This window comes from Dreissena polymorpha, chromosome 1, assembly GCF_020536995.1.
Source record: "Dreissena polymorpha isolate Duluth1 chromosome 1, UMN_Dpol_1.0, whole genome shotgun sequence".
NCBI classification, from domain to species: domain Eukaryota; kingdom Metazoa; phylum Mollusca; class Bivalvia; order Myida; family Dreissenidae; genus Dreissena; species Dreissena polymorpha.
Window position 1 is genome coordinate 207,711,432 of NC_068355.1, and position 24,363 is coordinate 207,735,794.

At 32.9% G+C, this 24,363-nt stretch overlaps 1 protein-coding gene across 1 annotated transcript in view; it reads left to right on the plus strand.

The window, feature by feature from the left end:
- LOC127866066 (agrin-like) overlaps positions 1-24,363 on the plus strand; it is a 129,248-nt gene that overhangs the window by 104,285 nt on the left and 600 nt on the right. Inside the window, exons 3-4 of the mRNA XM_052406406.1 lie at positions 16,306-16,524; positions 22,438-22,650. Coding sequence (XP_052262366.1) covers positions 16,306-16,524; positions 22,438-22,650 — 432 coding nt within the window. The remainder of the gene's footprint in view (positions 1-16,305; positions 16,525-22,437; positions 22,651-24,363) is intronic.

Consider the following 24,363-nt stretch of genomic DNA (forward strand, 5'->3'; position numbering starts at 1 on the left):
TCCACTCATTAAGTTTGTTTTGCTCTTCCCACTTAAACGTTAAGATGGCTGACAGTTTTTTTCTCGGACGGTTTGTATGTAATTATATCTATTGAAATGTACGCACACTATTAATATCGCTTCAAGTTTAGATTAATGATGACCACTGGAGCAGATGTTTAAGTGAATAATAAAAAGTCTAATTGTATACCCACACCTGCATATTAAATCAAAACATTGTTGTGCTATGATAATTAATTATATATTCAGCGTGCACTGTCTGCACACTATGACACGTACATAGTGCTTTGTATTAACACACTAACAAAGATATATGTATATCAAAAAGAAGAATCTTCTTCACATATAAAATGCATCCGTCAAATATTAAAATATATTAAATGCACATATAAAATGCATCTTTGCTCCAAAATTTTGCTTTTCGGACATACAGATATCAGCAACACCTAATCTTACATAAAACAAGTCAAAGTGAAAAATATGCTGACGTATTGAAAACCTTGAAAAATATTAACAAAATATTTAAAAAAAAATCCACTGCAATATATATGTTTCTGAATGAAATCTCATTGTATCATATTTCGATGCTGTTCATGATTTAGGTTCGACACTAAACATTTTGTTTTACTTCGATCGCTACCAAACTATTAATTTCTTATAACTTTAATTTAAAATTAGTTTATGCCAATTCTTGATTTGATACATTTGCCTTGTGGTTTAAGCAATTAAACATAATTTCACATACTGTCTAAATTGGAATAAACATAAGTGGTGATGTAGCTAACATCATATAGCATAATTTAACAAATAGCGTCATAATTATTTATACGACTATTTTAACACAAAACATTAAATTTGCGTAAAGGGATGGGAAAATAAATATTTGCACATATTATTTCTTTGATTTCGAATATTATTAATCATATTGTTTCTTTTTAGCAAGAAAGCAAATGATAAATGATGCCAATAAAAGAAGATTTCTAGAAATAAATAACATGTTATTTCGTATCACATTGCGATGATAACTATTAGAATCATGCCTTCAAATTGTTATAATAATGTATGTACTATGTCGAAGTCAAATAAAGTTTTGATAAGGAACGGGTTTTTGTAGACGTTTCAGATACATGCAGTGTGGGCGTATTTCATTCTCAGAGGATTATATCAACATCTTTGTTATTGCAGTGGCCTCAGTTGACCCTGGTTTGGAATCGACTAACATTGGTAATTAACCGAAGCTTTATTTGCACTAATTTGTATTACTGAAAACTCGAGCTCTTCGTGTTGGGAACATATAGTCGCTCATTTATCATATTATTGCTTTAAATTTGTGTGAAGTCGGCTATCATATTAAGGCATGTTGCTGCAAATAAGAGATGTCGCAATGCCACTCATAACTAAACAGTAATGTCTATGGTGTTTTATTTGTGCCACTCGTTGTTTCGATTAAGCGTACTCTGGATTACAGGAGCGAGTTTTCGAGATCGATGGAGTGAAATGGGAAAGCAGGAGATCAGTCTCGAGAGCATGAGAACACGATTTGAACACGCGATATCACGATGCGATATCACGAGATTTAGAGCCAATGACTTGCAAATGACAAATAACATTAATAAATGGTAAAGCAAAGAAATAATGTTTATCGTTAATTTCATAAAACTAGTTTTCACATTTTATATAAATATGAAAACTAACAAGCAAGTGTCTGGTCGTTTGATATGGCACCATATTAAAGCTAACACGTATGCAGCAGCTCATTCATCAAACGAGCAAGGCCGACATGCGTCGAAATTTAAGCGTTCGACTTGAAAGTGTCAACCTAATTTTGCAATTCCACTCCAAATGACCTTCCGGCTCAGTAAGCCGGTAAAGACATTAACTAATCTTAGTATTACATTGATTATGTACATTTTAAAATGTTGTTTAAGGATACATATACTATTAATTCTGGTGATTGTGCAAAAAATAGGCGAAGTAGCAGAATACCTTGAGATGAATTTAATGGTAGTGAAAATAACCATAAATAACATTTAACGTGCGATATTTATACGTTATAGCACAGCTATAATATGCACTTGTCCTATATTTGCATATCCTCTGCAAAAAAACTAAGTGCTTTACATATGCATTAATTCGCGTATGTTTATGCTCAATATTGTGAATCACGTATGCCGATAAATTTGCGCAACGATATAGGGTAGTGTTTGTGTCGTTTGGAGGGAAACTAAAAGCGTCAGTAAATGAGACATATGCCAAATGGCAAACATATATTTTCTCCTACTGCTCGGAAGTAAAACAAAGCTTTTGTAGTGCTAAAAAACTTATATTTCGGCAGACATAGATATGAATAAATCATTATATTTTTGATGACTGACATTTTATGGCGTATTTATGAACGGACGTCCATAAACGGAAGTGCTGTATAATAACGTAGCATTTTGAAATAAACGTATGATGTGTATGCTTATACAAATTCAAAAACATTATCGCATAAAACATATTGACATACAATATGTTACCGATTAAGTCCGTGCTAAGAATACTTTTCATTTGCAAATTACATACCTGTTAAGGAGCATCATAGGGTCCGTGAAATCAATCTGGACGCGGCATAAATATAAGGGTCCATCATCTTTTAATCATTAATTTGAACAAATGTAGTATTTAACTAATTTTAATCAAGTTCAATTATGTAGAATACAGGACATATATGTACACTATATAGACGTCATCTTGATCATTTATAGTGACGTCTAGTGGTTTAAGAAGATCCGAATACTCATGCAACAGTTTTTCAGATGGTAAATCATAATATACTTTTCAAACTTTTAAGTGCCTGCTGTCTTAGTTGATTATAATAACAAACGCATTACGTCTATACTCTGCCGTGTTGCTTGGTTTGTTATTTCTTTATCAACGTACCATTTATTTATTTCTCAAACAAATAAGATCAAATATCCGGAATGGGCCACAAATAATCAATTTAAATGTCATTGAAGAACATGCAATTTACTCGTGAAAACCCCGTCATTTATTTGCGCTTTCGCAATTTAATGAATACATATTTATTTGCCACAAAATTGTATTGAGCATAAAAAATTGTCTACCATTACAATATATTTCAGGAATCTCGCCTTAATTGAAGTATTGAAAGGGCTCGTTTTAAAAGTAATAAATAAGAATACAATAGGCAACATGTATCGTGGTTACATTACAGGTCGCATTATTTATTGGAATGTGAGATGCTCGATGGCAAGCAAGCATTGCTTTTACCTCAAGTTGCCTTAAGTCAGACTATAGGATGTTAAACGGAATTTTTTTTTCTGATATTTTTTCTGGATTTTAGTAATGCCTATGTTAACTTAAGTTTAGTTTCAAATGCTACAAAAACTCAACACTTACGACAGGAATGCTAAAATGCTAATCTTGCTGCGCAATGCCTAGGACTGGTTTTAGAAAACAAAATATGAAGAGCCGCATCGTTGTTGCGTCACTTAAAACATCTGCCCTTACTGTACTGGTACAGAAAGACATTCTAGGTTCCGTTTAAAGGTCAAAATTGAACAACACATGTGTAAATCATCGATGTTCAACTTACTTAAATAGTGGAGATAACTGACTGAAATTAGTTGTATGTAAGAGAAGTGATTTTGGTCAAGTTTTTTATCAGCGTGATTCATTTAATATTGCAAAATATTACATTTTATCTTTTATAAGATTTGCATAAGATACTGATTTTCTTGCACTTATTGCATATCAAAATTATACGTGATAACACCATTTAGACATGATATGAAACCGTTGAAAAAAGTTTCTTCACTGGATGTAACGAGCATGTCAAGTATAATACAGTTATTATATGTACTGAATGTAGTGTAAGCACTAAGCTTTATAAGAAATTGTTTGCAAAAAATGTACGCAATTATACTTTTTCTGCGACAATTGTCAAATTTTTGTTAAGTAACACAATAGTTTGGATTGCTTTGAACTTTGTAAAAGTAATTCACTTCGGTAAACACTGTCCAATCCGAGGTGCTCAATGTTTCATGTTTTAATGTTTTTACATATTACTATATGTGGCGTCGTTTCGAGCATTCTACGAAGCTGTTTCGGTTCTATTTGTTTCAGTTTCCTTATTTCACAGTTTTAACATTGTATCTAAAGCATTCAAAATTGCGAACATCGAATTCATATATTTAACGACATTTATTGAGGCGCACTATTGTTTCACACATATTCCATGGGATTATACAAATACGTAACGAAAGGTGGCTTTTGATATAGATAAACTAAAAGAACACATTACGTTATTATTATATCTGGTTTCCATTAAGTGATCCCGTAGGAGGGCAAATCACATCTCCATTACACTGTCAATGAAATCATTGTATAATGCAAAACAGCTCTTTGGTACTACTTAAAAACAACATAGAGCGTGGTACAATTACAATGACATGGTTTTCTGCAGACGGAGTTATGAATAATTCATTACATTTAATATGGGATGCATTTGTTGAATAAAAATATCGTTGTTAGAAAGGCATTTTGAATTATTTACTAATAATATGCAGTATTTTTACGTTATAAGATATTTTGCAATAAATAATGGGCATAATACAGTTCCATATTAAATGCATGCAAAATAATGTGGAATTTTTTATTACATACCGCTTTGATGCCGCACAGTATCATAGTCGTGAACCTCAGGAGTTTGGTGTTATCTTGGGGATTTATTAAGATTCTAAGAAAAACGCACAAACGCATCATCGCGGGTCGGCGATCATAAAAGCATCAAGGTTGTCGGCGGCGATTTGTTGACTGTACATCTGATAAATGGTTTATATGAAGATATTTCTAAAGAAACATTTAAAAAATATTAAACAATTATGGTTTGCTTTGCAAAAACCTTTTAAACATCATGTAAATTGTTACAAAAAAATAAAACGTTTTTGTACAATCGTTTAACGTTTCAAGGGGTAGCGAAATATTTCCAACAAAATTAATCCAAGGAAAAGAAAGAAATGCTGAGGATATGCCAATTAATATAATGACGATAATTTGAGCCCATAAAATGTAAAACGCATAAATCCAACTTTTAGTCGGTAATGCCAGATCAAGTTTTCCTACAAATCGAAGGACAAATACCAAACTTTTTCTCGTTTGATATAAGTTTTGTATTTACACATTTTCAAATTTATTTTTTAAATATTAAAGAAAAGCTCACTGATTGAATGTAAACAATTGCTCGAAACCAAATATATTTTCTCAAAACAAACTTTAATAGTCAAAGGAAACTACAGCTACAAATGCTACGACTGTCATTTAGCAAAATTATTAAATTTTTAAGCGCTCGGGGAAAACAAGGCTTAATGCATTTGCGTAAATGTTCGCTTAAGATTAGTTTGTGCAATAAGGAACGACACTTTCCGCCTCTCAGGTATGCTTCATTAAAAGGATGTCTGTTATTTATCGAAAAGCTAGTTAAAGCGGACGCTTGACGGACATGCGTAATGCCCGGTTTTACCCACCGCAAGGCTAATACTTAGTATTTAAAAAATAATCATAGCAATAAAGACCATAAAAATTTACTTATTATGAGAATTACGATAAATTATTTTGATGTCCGTCCTGATAAAATGTTTTGTAAAACTAGATACTTCAGAATTATTATTAATGTCATGAAGTTATTACGGCAGTCAATTATTATTAAGGAGTCACAACAAAATAACAATTCGGTACATTCGATCTCAAATGACATTCGATGAGGCAAACGATTTTCCGTATACTGTAAGAACAGTTACAAACGTTGGTTTGAAATTATTTATCACCTCAAAGGGCAGCAACATGAAAAAGTCTTAAAATACACAGTATCTGTATGTGATCTTTTTTTGTTTTTGAAGTTCAAAATAGTTGTACACGATTATACAACATTACACAAAAAGCTTACTTCTTCATTTTTATAATAATTGTGGCTGTACAAATAGTATGTTTGGACTTGATCCATATTTGAATGAATATCCAGATGTCATATCACTACACAAGAACAGTTTAATTGAAATAAATCGGCATAAACAGTATAAAGCATATTATAGCAACGCATTTTGGCATGTTTTGTGATTCACAAAGACATAAAATATATTTCTTATTATACGAAAAACTGGAGTTTTACAACTCGCGTTTAAATTATATTGTCGGTCATCATCGTGTGCAAAATACGAATGTAATTCCAAATCGCGCCAGTGATTTTTTATGGCAATTTCGGGGCCGATATTCGGCCCCATTCCCCCCCCCCCCCCCTCAAAAAAGAGTATATATTTTTCCCCCATTTTGTAAAAAAATCCCCTCCAGAAGTAAAAAAAAAAAAAATAATAATAAAATGTTGTTGTTTTTTTTTGTTTTTTTTTTTTAGAAAGAACTGTTTCATTATCATGACAAATATATCTCAAATTTATTTCATAAATAACTAACAAAGTATATAACTAAAATTTATATGATTTTTAATTATTATAAAGTGTTATATTAAATTAGATTAGTTTTTTCCAAATCAGTGGAATTTTCACATGAATTGCATTTTTCTCCCAAAATGGCCAGGAAAAGGCCTGATGTATCTATATTGTGTCAATATTTGTTGATAAAAACATTCCAATTTGGTCCATTATATTGATAAAAAATGCTCAAATTTGCCATTTAATCGATTAAAATAAATCAATTCGACTCAAAATGGCTAAGAAATCTGAGACTGTGCATAAAGGCTGAACTGTCTGAAACTAATGTTGAAAAAATCATTGATATATATTTCAGAAAAAGGACAGACATTCTGCTGTGAATATTATATTCATACAAACATGTGTATTCATATAATAAATATTACATATAAAAGAGTGAATTTTTAATTTTCTCATTTTCCTAAAAAACGACTCATTTTTTCCCCTTTGGACGGGCCCCGCAACCATGCCCCTAAAACTGAAAAAAAAAACACTGCGCACAAACGGTACATATGCATCTTCGTCTTTTATGAAAATGCTCCATGGTGGTTTCGCGATCGTGTTGGCACCGCGGGAATTGTACATGGAAACGATATGTGCAATAAATATAAATAACAATAAAAAACAATATATAAGGTTGTAATATTTATGGTAAAATATAAAATACTTTGTTAAATTATGTTTTCTTTTTTAAATGAACTGTATTAGTCAGCACATGATAATATCAAACACACATAAGCAATGAAGCAAACACGATTAGTGAAATAATTTTGGAAAAGGGCAACTTTGAAGTATAAATTAAACACAAAGAGCATACTGATGTCATTTTTCAACCTTAAGCTACGTTCTTTAAAGGGGCCTTGTCACAGATTTTGGCAAGTATTGAAGCATGTCATTAAATGCTTTATATTGATAAATTTACACATTAGACCAAATATTCTGTAAAAAAAGCAATAATACAATTAAAAAATGTGCAAAAAAGGAACCCTCAACTGGGCTCGAACCACTGAACCCTGGAGTCCTGGAGTAAAAAGTATTTCGCTCATGCTATAAGTGGATGTTTTTTTACGTACATATGTAGTCCTCGTAGTTTCCCAAAATATAACGACAACAACAGAACATTCCAAATTATTCAATCGTTTCGCGTTGCAACGCTTTATAATTTTCAGGTCTTCAAATCGTCAAAAGATGCATATAATGGCTATTTTAGAGCATGGGAAATGTTCAGTATTACTATTTACTCACAAATATCATAACTAAAACGAAAATTTGCGAATCTGAAACAACTTTTTTTAATTTTGTCAATTTACCAAAACGTGAAAAGGCCCCTTTAATGACCGGCACAATTCATCTTACCCTGCTTATATCATTTAACGATCGTTTAAATCCAGCAAATAGTGACTGTTGTCTGTGTTGATCGATATTAAAGCATTTGAAGAAGGTAACGTTACTTGCCATTAAATCCGACTGAATCCCGTTTCCATGTTAAATTCCCTTTAATGAATTCTTAAAATGAAATTGAAACATGTTTTTTTTATATTAAATACCGCAATTAACAAAAAAGAAAGTATTACTCGTTGATTATGTGTTTCAACATTTTATCTCGATCAGTCAATACGTCTATTTTGTTTCAGTTATTTATGCCTCTTATATTAATTTCAAGATATTGCTAACCGCGTAAATTGACGCTACCTGCTATATATAACTGCTGATTGCCTGGGCGTTAAAATAATATGTGAACACACCATTATTAACCCTTTGCATGCTGGGAAATTTGTCGTCTGCTAAAATGTCGTCTGCAGAATTTCTAAAATTAGCATTTTCTTGGATTTTTTTCAAAGAATACTATCAGAATAGCAAACAGTTTGGATCCAGATGAGACGCCACGTTCTGTGGCGTCTCATCTGGATCCAAACTGTTTGCAAAGGCCTTCAAAATTCAGCTCCAGCGCTTTAAGGGTTAAAATACGCTGTGTACTAGTAATATCCTTGTTGGATATGTTGAACGACTGTTGTTGATCTATTAGCTTTTGAGACCTAAGCGACAATTATTTTTATTTTTATTTACGTTTTATTTCCGCGGTCCCGTTTTAAATCGGCTCTTAAAACTCATTGACAAACGACCATCCGTCTATACACTTTATTTAATAATGTTGCCTTATTTGATCGAATGGTTTTTATTTCACAGTATTTTAACGTATAATAAGGGGAACAAAGATACTCCTTTACAATTTAGCCGCGTTAGGTTAAACAACTGAACCAGCTGTTATCAGTGATGCATAGGCAAAAGTGTAATTTTTCACCCATGGTAATACTGTGCGATTACTACATTAGTATCGTATTGTAGCTGCCCGCCATTAACTTACACATTATCACGGGTTGGTTGCAATCAAGCAACATAACTCTATACTCCCAAGGCATCACCATGTGATTATATTTGTGACTAACAGCTCTAGCTGTGTTTCCCATTCGATCGCGTTTGGGAATATAGAAACAATATAATGTTACAAAGTACTGGGTTAAATAACTTTATGGAATGTTCGATTTGTGCCGTTCGTTTCTTCACAAACATATGGCCCGGGTGCATTTGAACCACGTAGAAAAAAAGCACAATATGTGTTCACCACCATACAGTGATACAACAGGACTGCTAATAACTTAAACATGAAGAAGCCATTTTGGACAATTACTCTATTTTGCAAGATATTTAAGTGGTAGATATTTGTGTTCGTGCGTAATTATCTAATCGACATTAAAAACTCAGTTTTAAATTCGTGTCTGAATAAGTTCATGCGACTAACATTGTGACAGATTAATATTGAACTTCTGTCGTCCGAAGTTTCAAAATGAAATATATTTCTATCATGTTCAACTAGTTCTTGTATAGAGAATTTGATACCAATAATTATGGTTTTCAGAATATCATTGAATTGTTAAATGGTAATTTAATAGAAATGCAAATTATTTTATTTCTATTATGTTAATATAACGTGTAAATATGTTCTAAATAGTTTTAGCAAAGTATGTGACTTATCTAGTACGTTAATTGTGTGCGTGATTGTTTGGGCATGGGTAATTTGCCTTTTTAAGGGACCGCATGGTTTGATAAGGATTCTGTGCTAGTGCTGCTGAGTGTGTAATCTTCATGTGACGCAAGATGGTGTTCTGTTATTTGTTCCATATGATAGTAGGTCTTGTTCTAGCAGTTATATAGCTGGTAGCATAGTTATTTTGTTAACTCTCTACTCATTAAGTTGCATTTAGGTGACCGTAACTAATGAGTATTTAAATTCTCAGTGGAACAAATTAATATGAACGTATAATACTGTTCAATTTCTATAACAATCTTATGAGATAAATATTTAGTTGCAAGTGAATGTTGTTTGAATAATTTTATTTTGTCTGGTTTTGAATATAAAGGACAATTAAATACGCCGATTTTTTAACCCTCAATTCGTTGGTGGAGAGTAAAGCTTTTACCATGGTATTAACTTATTAACAGGTAACCATGATTATATTTTATGCTGGGATATTATTTTTTATTTTGATTCCATTGTATCACTTAAGAATACGAAAATAAACAGTTCTGATTATTACGCAATACAGGTAGGGCCATCGTGTTCAAACATTAAAATCCAGAGGGCGACAATGCGATAGTGCGATAGTACGATGGCAACAATGCGATAGTACCATAGCGACAATGCGATAAAACGATGGTGACTATTTTTAATTTGATAACATATGTCGTGGATACTTAATTACATCCGTAATCTCGATGAAGTAATGACGATTCTCTTAAACTTGTTCCTCTTTGATACCGCCTGTTGTAAAAGTAACGTTTAACATAGTTGTAAACAATACAACTTTCTGAAATTACGTCTTACATTTGACTTTTAATTATTATGCACTTATTTCCTCTATAGTACACATATACAAACAATGTAACAATATGTAAAAGTGACTTAGATCTCCAGAATTTATCCTTATTCCACATATCATATATTATCAAGATAAAATATTAGACGGTCAAGATTGATTGCCGCATTCAAACAAGCAATAGTAAGGTAAATTGTGTTTGGGTTGCAATAATTGTATTCCGTCTATTTGAACAATAAGACCAGCTAGCGTTTTACCAAAGGTTCCAACCTCGCCGGCGTTTTGTGATTGTGTTTGTTATATTCAAGTTGGATGTATAACATTCAAGATTACTAAGGATTAGTGTCGTAAATCTGTCCAATAAAATGGCAATTCGTTAAAAAGATCTTTCATGGTATAACTTTCTGCTGTTGAGTATTACCTATGCATTTGGTATGCATGCATTAAAAATCTTATTTGATATAGAAAACCTGATTGTTATACAAATTACAAAGCAGCGCTTTCCCAACTTGTTTATTACGCATATTTTTAAAAGATTAACATTGTTCATCCAACTATATGCCCGTGTCTTGCAATGTCTTAAACGACTTGATGATATTTAAGAAATAATTGTGTTTCTATGAGCATGTTTTGTCGTAAATAAGTTGTTTAAGACGAAACATAGGAATACAAATAGCATTTATATTATACATTTTAGTTGATTTAAAGGCAGGGATTTTATACAAATGCGCTCAGACTCAGATACAATATTTAGCGTTAAAGTGGGCGAACTATTTACAATTACGAACCTTGAAACACACATAAAACTGGACACACCATGTACTAGCGTTTGATTGGAAGTTTAAGAAGACACTATATTTTAAAAAGCTGGATTATCAATACTTGTATTATGATTTAGATATCTACTTACGTTAAATGGCGATTGGTGATGATTTTATTTCGACGACTATTCGCCCAATTCTCCTTTATCACTCATTCAAGAAAAGCAGGTGTCCGTTATAAGCAGAGGTGTGTGCGCTTTGAAGATAAAACAAGTAGATAGTATTTGCTTGCTAAAGAGGTAATTAATAACTGACCACATTGATTGAGCTGACAAAGTGAATCGTCGGAAGATTCAACAAACAACATTTTCAAAAATATCTGTGGACAAAAATTATAAATGGACATTCAAAGGCAATGAAATTGAAATAGTCAGTAACTTTAATTATTAAGGTATCGTCCTATCTAGTGGCGGATCATACATACCAGCCACAAACACCTTGTATGGTAAAGCGACAAGAGCAATGAATAGATTGTTCTCTATAACAAAAGAGATGGAAGTCCCAATTAATATCATGTTCAAGTTATTCGATTCCTATGTTGTGTCAATTTTGAATTATAATTGTGAAGTATTGGGGTCCAAAACTGCCAATAATATTGAACGTGTTCACATGATATTTTGTAAAAGATTATTAAATGTAAAGATGTCAACTAATTCATTGTCATTGTATGCGGTAGTTGGTCGTTTCCCTTTAATCATTGGACGTTATTTAAGAATTGTTAAATAATTTCTAAAACTTTATCAAACAAAGCAAAGTAACTGTATTCTACACACTGTTATAATTTATGCAAAGACCAGAAATTGCTTATAGAAAAAATACAGTGAATTGGTCATCAAAAGTGCGCGATATTCTTAACCACTCAGGATTTGGAGATGTATGGTTATTCCCTGAATCTATAAATATCGAAAAATTCATCCCTTTATTAAAAATAAGATTGCCAGATCAGTATGTAGCTAAATGGAGGACTACCATTGATTCTTCAACGTCGTTAAATATGTATAAAGAATTAAAACCTACATTCGACAGTTCGCCGTATTTAGATATAATTGAAAATAAAAAACTTAGAAGGATTATTGACAAAATGCGTCTCTCATCCCATAACTTGTTAATTGAAACAGGCAGACATCATAATATTGACCGGAACGAAAGAATATGCCCCATGTGTAACTGTAACGATATCGAAGATGAGTAACATGTCATACTAATATGTCCGCAATACCTAGAAGAAAGAGTCAACTATATTCCAAAATTCAATTATTCTATTCTGGTTCTACGCTGTTTGCCAAGGCCATATTTCTAGACGCAAGGCATACATGGATTTATGATGATGAGCCTACAATTAAATATCAGACTATGCAACATGATAGGTTCGCATCTGTTACTCGACACCGAGACAATAAAAAAAATTAATTGTCACGAATTGCAGCATCTCTGCAGACATGCTGATGCATTATTCATTACCTTTGAGGGATTAGAGATGATGCATTCATGGACATTCTATCCAAATCGAATTGAACTGCGTTAGTTTGTACAAGGAAGCATTTACAAGTTAAAAAATGTTTGCTGTAGATAACCGCGACATTTAATTGTTTACTGGTGATATATATTTTGAAATAATTGACATTAGTTGTTGTTCAGCTTTATAAGATTTTTTATAATAATTTATAAACTACACAGAACACTTTCTTACTACAAGTAAAACAAATAACAAAGTTAAGTATTTAATGCAAACAGCACGACTGTTAATTATAGATCACATGTGTCAATTGTTTGATGAAATAAAATGAAGAAAAAAATGCCACAATTACATAATTTAATAACTTTACGTATAAACGGAAAAAATATACATACGTGATGGTTATAATAACAAAGTCACCTGTGTATTAAAACTCTCAATCCAATATAATTTTGTGATAAAAAACCTCTAAAAATTCCTCATTGTTGTATAAATTATGTATTGCTTAATCGCAATTAGAAAGGAGTCGCTATATTTCCGATTTAGAGTAAAGCATGCTATTGCGGCCGTGTACTCCTTTGATGTATATCTGAATTTCAAATGACAGTATGAACTGCATTCTGTCTCCCCAGATCTAATCAATTAATTGCAGTTCTGCTTGATTCAAAATTATTAAATATTTAAATACAATTTCATTATTGATGTTTTAAATTTAGAAGAAATCCGATTCATCGTTAAAGTTTAGAACGCATTTTTGTGTACCGCAGTAGTTAGAGTATTCGGCATCTAATGCGCGTAGGGCGATTTTGAATCCATTAAAAAGCGTATTTTGTATTATTTGAATCAGTTATTTACACAATGTTACAATGAAATATCTCAAGCAGTGTTACTAAGTACACCAAAGGCATGGTATGTTCTTGCAAAGTGTTGTCCTAACTATGGGCAGACATGTGTCCATTAGTGGTAAGAGGAGTGTACGAACAATGAAACGGAAGCTGGTGTGTTTTAGACAGAGTGATAAATAATGTAGTGTATTATTTCAATAAATGAATCAGATCTCTTTAGAAACGTTGATAATTTGAGATGCAGTGATGTGTTTTAATATTATTGAGCGTTATAGTTATTTAAGGCATTATTTTACATTTCGTCTCGACTACGCGATTATTTGCATATATAACGTATAAGGTATATTTATGTTGAAAATAATACATTATTAATGGTTTAACATGTTATGAAGCTATTTACTCTGCTTCTGGTTTAAAATCGCGTGCTCTTTTTACTTTCTTATGCACAATGTATGAAACAGAACATAACATTTAGGTGCTTGAATGTAAATGCAAACTTTTTGTATTACAATCTGTGCCGACAAATGGAAGTAAAAAGTATAATAGAGACAGAGACGTTTTCAAATCTACGTCCATTGTTCGTCACCTTAGAATTACAATATTTGGATGCAAATAAGAACAAGTAAACGTCAACAAGCTCATTCCTGCAGCTACCTTTGGAAGCATTTACAGTTATTTGTGTTATTGTGATAACTGATTTACTCTGTATTCAATGATGGATGTTCATATGTGGGAACAAGGCCTTGCATATTGCCGAACACTGATTTTCAGATCAATTACTTTACTTGCAATTTTGCGATTCCAGTGTGCCTAATCGATAATTGTTTTGTATATGCTGTTCAAACATTGGCACATTTTTCTGCCTTTAAACGGGATTTAAATCACAACCATTCAATTAAATATTACACCATTGCTCGTTTGCTGTTTAATTTCAAGACTACTGTTTGACGGATGTTCAGAACTCAACTCTGTCGGATTGACGATGATTTTAGTGCATTCGATTTGCTGCGGATAATTACGGGAGCATTAGTCTTGCTGAAAATCATGACTTTGCGTCTCGCATTAAAATAACAAAATGCAAATTTCTCAAAATTGTATTTAGTTGCACTTACATGTAGCTGTTGCCATTTGAGTTAAATAACAGGCATAATTTATTTACAATAAAAGATCAGTGTGTGTTGTGTATAGCACGTTTAATTGTTTAAAAAACAAACGACTTCATTAATTGTTAAAACAGCACTTCTAAAACCTTGATATTCAATGTATTGCGTGGCGGTTTATGTACATCGACATATATTAAGCTCTCTGGAAATTGTCTTATAAGATATTAACAGCGCTTGTTAAACACTATCATAAGTAAATTGTATAAAGAAGGATTGGTAATGAATTGTTGTCAAGGAATATTTAGTTTGAATCGCGCTGAGTTCATGACCAAACATCGTTAGTATTTTAGGGATCCGCGTGAGTTGTAAGTCCTACCGTGTCGAGTGCACAATTTTGGTGCACATAACCTTAAAGAATGTTTAACATTAATTTATGTTAATTTAGTTACTCGGTAATATGCAAATGAGTGGTTAATTTGTTCAACGTGTGCATGTATTGTCTTGTGGTGGAAAAGTGTTCTTAACAATATTTTCCAACTGATTTCGTACGATGCTTAGAACAATCGGTGTTTTTATGCTTTTAACATTTGCTGCCCTAAATTTCTGCCACATCGCAACAATCAGTTACGTATTGAAAGATTTCAGACAATATGTTGGCATTTTCCAGCATCCATTGATTGAACTTTGTGACACATTTAGCATAAATACACGAGATGTACAAAGAAATTGAGATATTTCTTATGAAATTACTAGTTTCGCTGCCAAACACGTTGGCTGACGTTCGGACTTTGTCTGATAATATGTTACGCCAAGTCTTCTTCGCAAATGTCTTTTAAAGAATGATAATAGTAATGGTGTACAAAGCATATATTTCGGACCGAGAACCGTCTTGATAGGATAGTTTGTACAAAAAATAGTGTTATTACCGAATATAACAAGTATACATTTATATCATTTTATTGTTTATGGTGTAACTGCAATTGAATTCCCATGAGATGTAACATCAGAATCGTGGCCTAATCTGTTGTTTAATATGGCATTTAAAAAACACACAGCTCCAACATGTTTGTGTGCGTAAAATTCACACGAGCCTTTTGGAAACAAAAATTTTAATTATGTTTGTGTGTGCTTGTTTATTTTCCGTTCTTTTGTAGCAAGTAGAATAAGTTTACGCGTAAACATAATTATCGCATAGAAAAAAATCACAAGCTCCAGTTGTCTACTAATGTTTTCTTACATATGTTGACATGTTTTCATATCGTCGATATGAAATTTGAATTATAGTTTATTTGGGTTTTTTCCGACAGTCAATCAAGTACTTAATGTATGCGTTAACTTGTGTTTTCAAACAGCAACACAACAGATATTCGATTCTGATATGTATATATATATATATATATATATATTTTTTTTTTTATCTATTTATAATATCATGACCAACCGATTCATATAAATATGCTCATGTACGAACAGTCCCTCGCGAATATGTTGTGCGTGTATTAACATAATTGCAATTCATAAAAAAAATGTATAACATTCTCATTTAAGAGATTTGATATGGTGTTTAAGGTGTTTGGTGTTAATAAATATAGCCGTATGCATCGGAATGCGGCTATGGGATGCATTTGCAAATGACCGCCTTTTTCCTGATATCGTAACTTGCAAGTACACTATACTAACACAATACTCTACTAAGGATTTTATATTTATCTAACTTCAGCCCCATGCCTCGGTTATTTCTGTGCCTTCCACGCCACCTGTTTGGTAAATGAAACAACGCAAACACCGTACTGCAAATGTCTCGAATCATGTGTCGACAGTCTGGAGTTTCCGGTATGCGGTTCAGACGGACGAACGTACGCGAGTTCCTGTCACATTGAGCTACACAGCTGTACCTCACAGCGACGCATCAAACTGCAGTATGAAGGACCTTGCAACGGTAAGTGGGTCGCATGTATGTGCGAAGTGATAGCAAGGTGTTCAAGCGCAATAGAATTCATCGCCCACAGGCAACACGATAAACACTGTGCGAATCGCATCTTTTGAGGGGAAAATACCTTAAAAGTATTTATATTCTGAGGCACGTAATTTTTTTGTAATTTTTTTTCAAAAAATGACGTTTGGTGGACTCCTTAATTCGTGAATTTCTGATTTCTGGAAACCGGAGATTTTGGTATCGGTCACTTTCTGATTAGTTAGTGTTAAACTCGTTGAGAGGTAAATCAGTACATCAAAGAAAATTACTTTCACTCTAAAAATATGATGACAGAGGAAATTTTTTTCCGAATTTTATTGTTCGTATTTCTATTATGTTGAATCAGAAATATAACAACGAATGTAACATTAGAAGGACATTATACTGTTTCTTTTAACGACATGTTAACATACATTTAAGCATTCGTCTTGAAGATTCGTATCATTTTATCTAACGTATGTTTTGAAAGGGACGTTATAACTATATGGACAAGATCTTCTCTATCAAGAGTTGTCTGCGATTCATTATCCGGATATGTATTAACGATATATCGTTATGAAAGTTTCACTATAAATTATTTTTGTTTAAAATTGTTTTAAAATTTATATCTTGTACCATAGACGTAGATAGGGTCTTTTTAATGTGTTAATGAAAATTTATATCAATACAAATGTATTTAAAACCGGGTTTATATGATCAAATCCCTTACTCGCACAAGATGAGCATTTTATTATAGACTTACGGTATAAATGTTCTGGCTAAAATTTGTGAGTATATCGACTGTTGTATTACAATGCTCGACAGGCAATCTGTATTTAACGTTTCGGTATTCGATAGCTGGGAAAGCGGACTGCTGTTTTGACTCCTGTCTGGTAAATATCCGTACTGTTCCAAGCGACTATGCGGAGCACCCCGTTCTATTTTTTAGACAGAAACGAAAACATTTGAGCCCCGTTCTGAGAAAACTGGGCTAAATGCATGTGCGTAAAGTGTCTTCCCATATAAACCTGTGAAGTCTCCACATGCTAATCAGGGACGACACTTTCCTCTTTTATGGTATTTTTAGTTTTAAGGAAGTCCCTCCTTACCGAAAATCAAGTTTAGGCGGAAAGTGTCGTCCTTGATTAGCCTGTTTATCTTAAAGTAGTTTGTATTAAAGGACCATTATAGTTATGTCATTTTTCGGTGAGTTGAATAACAGTTATTGATTGTGTTTAACAACAACAAGTTTAACAACAAGTTTATTTAAATACATCCAGAACGCAATAAAAACAAATGGACATAGTGAGCATTCAGTTTTACTAAGTAAATAGTTTATAAATAAACAAAGTAAAAATACATTTCACTGAAAAAAAAGCATCCATGTATTATGAAATACTGGGTTTTATATTTATAACTATCGATAGTATATATGTTTATGTTTCATTGAAAAGATAATGCTGACAATTGATTAAAACAACAACAACAACAAAACAAACACACATGCAAATACTATTTAACTGACGGTGAAGCGACAGTTTAACACATGCATATGTCAACACGGAACATAATTTTTATGTATTTATATTATTTACTAAAAATGGTTTATATATGAAACAACATTGTTTTTGTAGCAACGTTTGATTTTCAGTTGTTAGTAACTTCATAAACTTGTGCATGTGAGGTGGGTGTCTGTAATACAACGGTATATCCTGAGATCTTAATTCTGAATACATCCTACACTAAAAAACAATATGAAATTCATCTTTTTATATAATACACACATTACACTTTGTATCGCCTATAGGAACGGAAGAATTGAATCTGAGCCGTGTTGTAAATCTTCTGCCGTGTTGCCAAAATAATAATATAATCAGCATAAAGTAAAAAAATAATTTTAAAACGCATTGACATCAATACCTTCTATTGTATTATAAGATTCTGACTCTTAGACATATTTAAATACATGGAAGATAAAAATGGAGGTAAACATTCACCCTGTCTCACTCCAAGCATGCATTCGTAGATGTAGCTATCACTAAATTCGTTACAGTGTTTGACTTTGGACTTTATTGCGTTATACTCGTACATCGACCTTATTATATCCTATATATATGACTCCGATGTGTAACATCGCAATCCATCACTGATCATCAGCCAATAAAAACTAACATGCCTAAGTTTATCAATCGTAAGCTCAGTTCTTGCATAACATGAACTTATGGGCACCAGCTATACAAAGTACATCAAGAGGTTCATAGTTGAAGGGGCTACATATTATACAGCCTTTTTAACATTTAAAGGGAGAGAATATTTGCATGTTATACAACAAATACACACAATAGTTTAACATTGAGAGCATAGGAAAAACATGTAATATTTTAGTGTATAGAGAAGCAAAGACGTAGAACATGTTTAACATATATTAAATATACCTCACCGTCATGTATTATTCACTGTAACTCATGGAAAACCAGAGTGTCATACTCATTATGCATACAAATAGATGCAACACGAATGAGTAAATGCTCTTTTACCCTGACGACAGCCCTTGTATATATGACCCCCTTATACTATAATCAACATTATATTCGAACCGTGCTATGTGAAAAGGGAGTTTAATGCATGTTTGTAAAAGTCCACACAGGCTAATCAGGGACAACACTCTGCACAAGCTAATCAGGGACGACACTTTCCGTCTTAACTTGATTTTTGCTAAGAAGAGACTTTCTTGAAACGAAAGATATCATAAAAGCGGAAATTGTCTTCCCGGATCAGACGCTGTGGACTGCCAAAGCTAAACTGGACCGACACTTTACGCACATGAAATAAACCCCATATGTCTTTTGAAAAGTTTGTGCATTTTGTACGACGACATTATGAAAAACAAAACGACCACTGAACAACACGAGCAATATAAAATCCTACACACTGATCATTGACGCGTAGATAGCAAACAGTGATATTGTCTGAACAGAAAATAATATCGCTTGCCACAATTATCGCAACGTTGCGATTTTTATATCAAAGATAAAATATCTGGCTCATGCAACAACGTTCCTTTTATCCCTTTTATCAACGCATCAACTCGATATGTTCATAGCTATTATGGCTTTCTAATTTTGATCATTGGCTTACACATCAGCGATTGCGGATCTATCGATTGTCCTGCATGACGCCAAAACCAACAGCGACGCCGTCAGTACTGCTTTCCTAATATCGCCGCATGTGAGGCTATGCGCGAGCAACAAAGTATTGGAATGTTGTCCCACAGGAACGTAAGGCACACCGCGCGTTGATTGTTTAAACACAGTCAAGAAGATAAAATACGGCGTCCATATAACTGGAATGTTTGATATAATCAATAGCCGCAAGCTTAGATGGGAAGTCTTATTTCTGGAAATGTGAACATGATAGAGCGGTCTTGCGCAGCTTTCTTTGTAATGCATCGAATATGTATCCATTGTTATAAAAGCTAACTTGTTAACATATCGGATGGTAGACGCAGTACATTTCACATATATTTAAATGGGAATATAAGCGTTTTATCAGTGATTCTTCAAACCATACGCATAGCGTGGAAGTTATTGTTAATCTTCGGATTTAAAAATACATGTGGTATCAATACATTGGTCGTCAACTGCTGAAGCGGTAAAAATCACCTTAGTTTGGAATAACATGTCTTATTGATACTTGAGAAAATGTATTCAAACTCATATAATTTACTTTTTGAACGGACGGAAAGACGAAGTAACCAGAAGGTTGATTGCGAAGGACATAGCATCAACCGAAAAAGAGACAACATTAAACGACCTATGAAACACGCGCTAAATAAGATCCTACGAGACTTGTTTTGCTCAAAACCTGAATACACGTTGCTATTTATAGTAACATTAGTGCATATCATACTTCCTGTTTGTGACGGTTGCTATGCATTCCCTCCTGGCAAGCGCAATCCCTGCGAAAATGAAACCTGTCATTATGGCGCTATTTGCGTAATATCTAAGGATGGCTTATCAGCTAGGTGCCAATGCGAGGAGACATGCTACGATTACGGTGACAGTTTCGGGAGTAAGCCAATATGTGGAAGTGACGGCAAGGACTACAAGAACAACTGTGAAATGAAACGGGCTTCTTGTATAAGTCTTACGAAAATCGTAGTCAAATATTACGGCAAATGTGGTAAGTTGATGAAATATATTTTTTTGAACATTTAAGGACCCAAATATGGCTTATTATAAGTGCATTTATTGGTATATAAATTTATCAATGCGTTAAACGTTAAAAAGTTATGCAATTTTACATAGCTAAAAAACTAAAACCAACTTAAGCAATTCAACTTTTTTAATCTATCGTATGCAAAACTTTCCCTGCAACTTTGCAAACTATCGTTAAAAACCCCATTCCCGGCGAATCATTTACTTATTTAATAAATCTTTAGACAGTTACACAAAAGCTTTTAAGTGCGTTTAACGACAGCCCACCTACGATCAAATGTGAATAATTGATACCAAAGGGACTGGAAGACTTGGTAAAATACTTTAATGTTCATCGATTTGCCGGCACAGCGTTCCGCAAAATCACATAACTGGATTTAGAGGGCTTCAAGAGATTCGGTGAGTATGCGTCTGCGACAATGCTTAAATCGATAACGGTCGTGGTGGTATTGCATCGATTATCGTGTGCTGCGATGTTTTAAAAGGGACATTGTCTATCTAAGCTTTTATGGAAACTTTAAAAGATATACTTTTTAGAACATGCTTGAAGTGTATTTATCAAAAACACATGTATGATGCATGTATCATGAAAAATTATTGTTCAAGTGTTCATGTATGTATCATGTAAAAAGAATGTAATGTTTTATAACTTTATGAGAGTATTTTTGTACACTATTTCTGTATTAAAATGTAAACAAAACATGACTTTAATTGTTTTCATGCTAGATGTATACTTAACATTCGTCTTGTGTTGTTACTTTCTTTATTTAAATCACTTTATCTTTGAAAATTATCAGTATTTTTGTTTTATTGCATATATAATAATGTGAACTATAACAAAAGTATATTTTGTATGGTCACAAAACATAAAGTTAAACCCGGAAAAGAATGTATGGCTCAAAATATGCTTAAACCGCATTCAACAACCCTTAGTTACGCCATACCAAACATGTTTGATCTAATGAAATATTTAATTTAATAACAATTGTAATGCAGGCTATATTATCAACAAACACTCAAACGAAAATTGTTTTGAATGATGCAAAATGAATGTCAATATATGGTTATTTGTTTAATGTAATACATTGAACATAAAATGTGTATTGTTTACGTGTTCCATTACATATGAGTAAAATTTATTAGTAACACTTATATTTAATTGAACTACTTTGTTTTTTCTAACAACTGGAAATAATCAACACATTCATAAATATACACTTAAAATAGCATTTTTAAAATATATTATGTATAGTTTAATTTATAAAAGGCTGTTGATGGTTCAATATATATGTTTGGTAACATAATTAATAGCCGTAAAAATGGTCAGAAGATAAGTTCTGTTTTATATTAATTAACTTTATTTCCACGTTTGCGATTTTGATGGTCTATGCTTTCAAACGTGGGCCAAAAGCATCAGCAAGGTTTTTAAGTTATGTAAACTTATAGAAATTATGATCGCGAATTTAATATTGTTATTGTTAAATTATGGATTGTTTTTTACCCTGTGTTATAAATGAATTTGGCGTTTACTTGCCTTTATCAATAAAAATAGATTAAGACACGTTTTTTTTTTTTGAAAATGTTTCTAGAATCTCGTATGTTCTATATTGATCAGTCGTTGCATTTACAGATGTTTTAAAATTTAAACACAACGTCCGTTGTTTGCTTCATTTATGCTCAGATCCGTGTGACGGAATCAAGTGCGAGGGCAACCAAGTGTGCAAACTGGATAGGGATCGGAAGCCGTCGTGTTCCTGTGAGAGCAACTGCCCCGCCGTGGTGTCGCACGTATGCGGTAGTGATGGACAGACGTATAGCAACGACTGTCTACTGAAGAAACAGGCGTGCACCAGTGGCCGAGAATTACTGGTCGTTTATGATGGCAAATGTAGAGGTACGTATTTAACGTAATGCACTGTAAAGTACATTGTGAATGGGTAAGAGTTTAACTATCACATGCTGCGCATTATTAACCGCTCTGTACAGCTGTATGTAATGTAACGTTACTAACTATATATAATAGCGTGTATATTAATGTTTTTCTAGGTCTAAGTACTTTATATAATAATCATACATTACATAATTTAGTCGCAGATACGCTATGTTATTGTAATAGATACGATATGAGAAGGGATAATATCTATATATATATATTGCATTAAATCTGCGACTATAGCTTATCAACCACACAAACGAAACTGTATAATTTCTGAAGCATGCGTGCGAACACAGCAACTATGTGTTCGCATTGTATATTAATATTTTATAAAAAACATAGTTTATGACTTTATGATAAGCTAATTTAGGCATATTTTACAATATAGCCGGGGATATGCATAAGCATCGAGCTATGCACACGGTAATACTTTATTTTGACAGTATTTTCTTATTTTTGCCAATTAAACATCCACACATTTTGGAACGCGTGATAATACAAGTCTTAAATGTAAATACGGGATATGTTTCATAAATGCTTAACAGGTATAGGTTATGTTACTCGAACTACCTATGCATTTTTGAAATCTCTTTTATGGTGTATTGTACATCCTCTATACAAGCTATGATTAAAGCAGTAGCATAGAGCCTTTGTATTGTTTTAACGTGAAATACTGATACAATCACGTAACTGTTGCTATCGTCCAGATCGTGACGACCACGTGTTCCATACGGAGAGGTCATGGTAACATTGCAATGTGAACCGAATGTTATAGACGCGGGAATGTGATATATGAAATTTACGGCAGTACTATTTAAACCTTGATGTTTGAATTTTACTAAGTGCATGGGACTGTTTCGACAATTAACAATATAAACGCCCTTTTTACTAAAAAGTCTTAACATACTGCGCAGATAATACTGGTCTTTATATTTTAAAACGCTGATTGATGATGTTTCACAATGATACATACATGTTTTTAATTTATACAGTATTGTTATAATATTATAAACAAATTATGTGATTATCGTTGAAATTGCAAGTCAAACACACTCTTTAAGATGATGATTGGCGATGTTTCAAAATTGCACGAAATTTATTTCATATCTATTGGCCTTACACTATATAAAAGGGGTTCGATGCATATGGGAAAGTGTCGTCCAAGATTAGCCTGTGCAGGCCACCGAGGCTAATCTGGGACGAGATTTTTCGTTTAAATAAATTCTCTTCTTAGCAAATCTCCAGTTTAGGCGGAAAGTGTCGCCCATGAATAGCCTGTGCGGACTGCACATGCTAATATGGGACGACACTTAACGCACATGCATTAAACCCTCTGTTGACAATTTATTGCGATAAAACGATACAAAGCCCTACAATAAATAGCAAGACAAACTTCACAGCTTCACTTGCTTATCGTTGAAATGTATAATCAAACACAAGCGTAACAGCTCATCGGAAACAACAACAGTATTACTGCTGCCGTTAGTTTCATATATAATAGATTTGCCTGATACTTTTCTAGACGTGCCTTTTCTCTTGGGTCGAATGCTGATGTAAATGTTGTTTCTCTTTACGGCTGGTTGTTCAAAAACATTGTAACGGCGCCAATGACATATTGAAAATCCTTTCTTGGTGTATTGATTTCCCGTTAATTTCCTTTCTGTGAGTTTG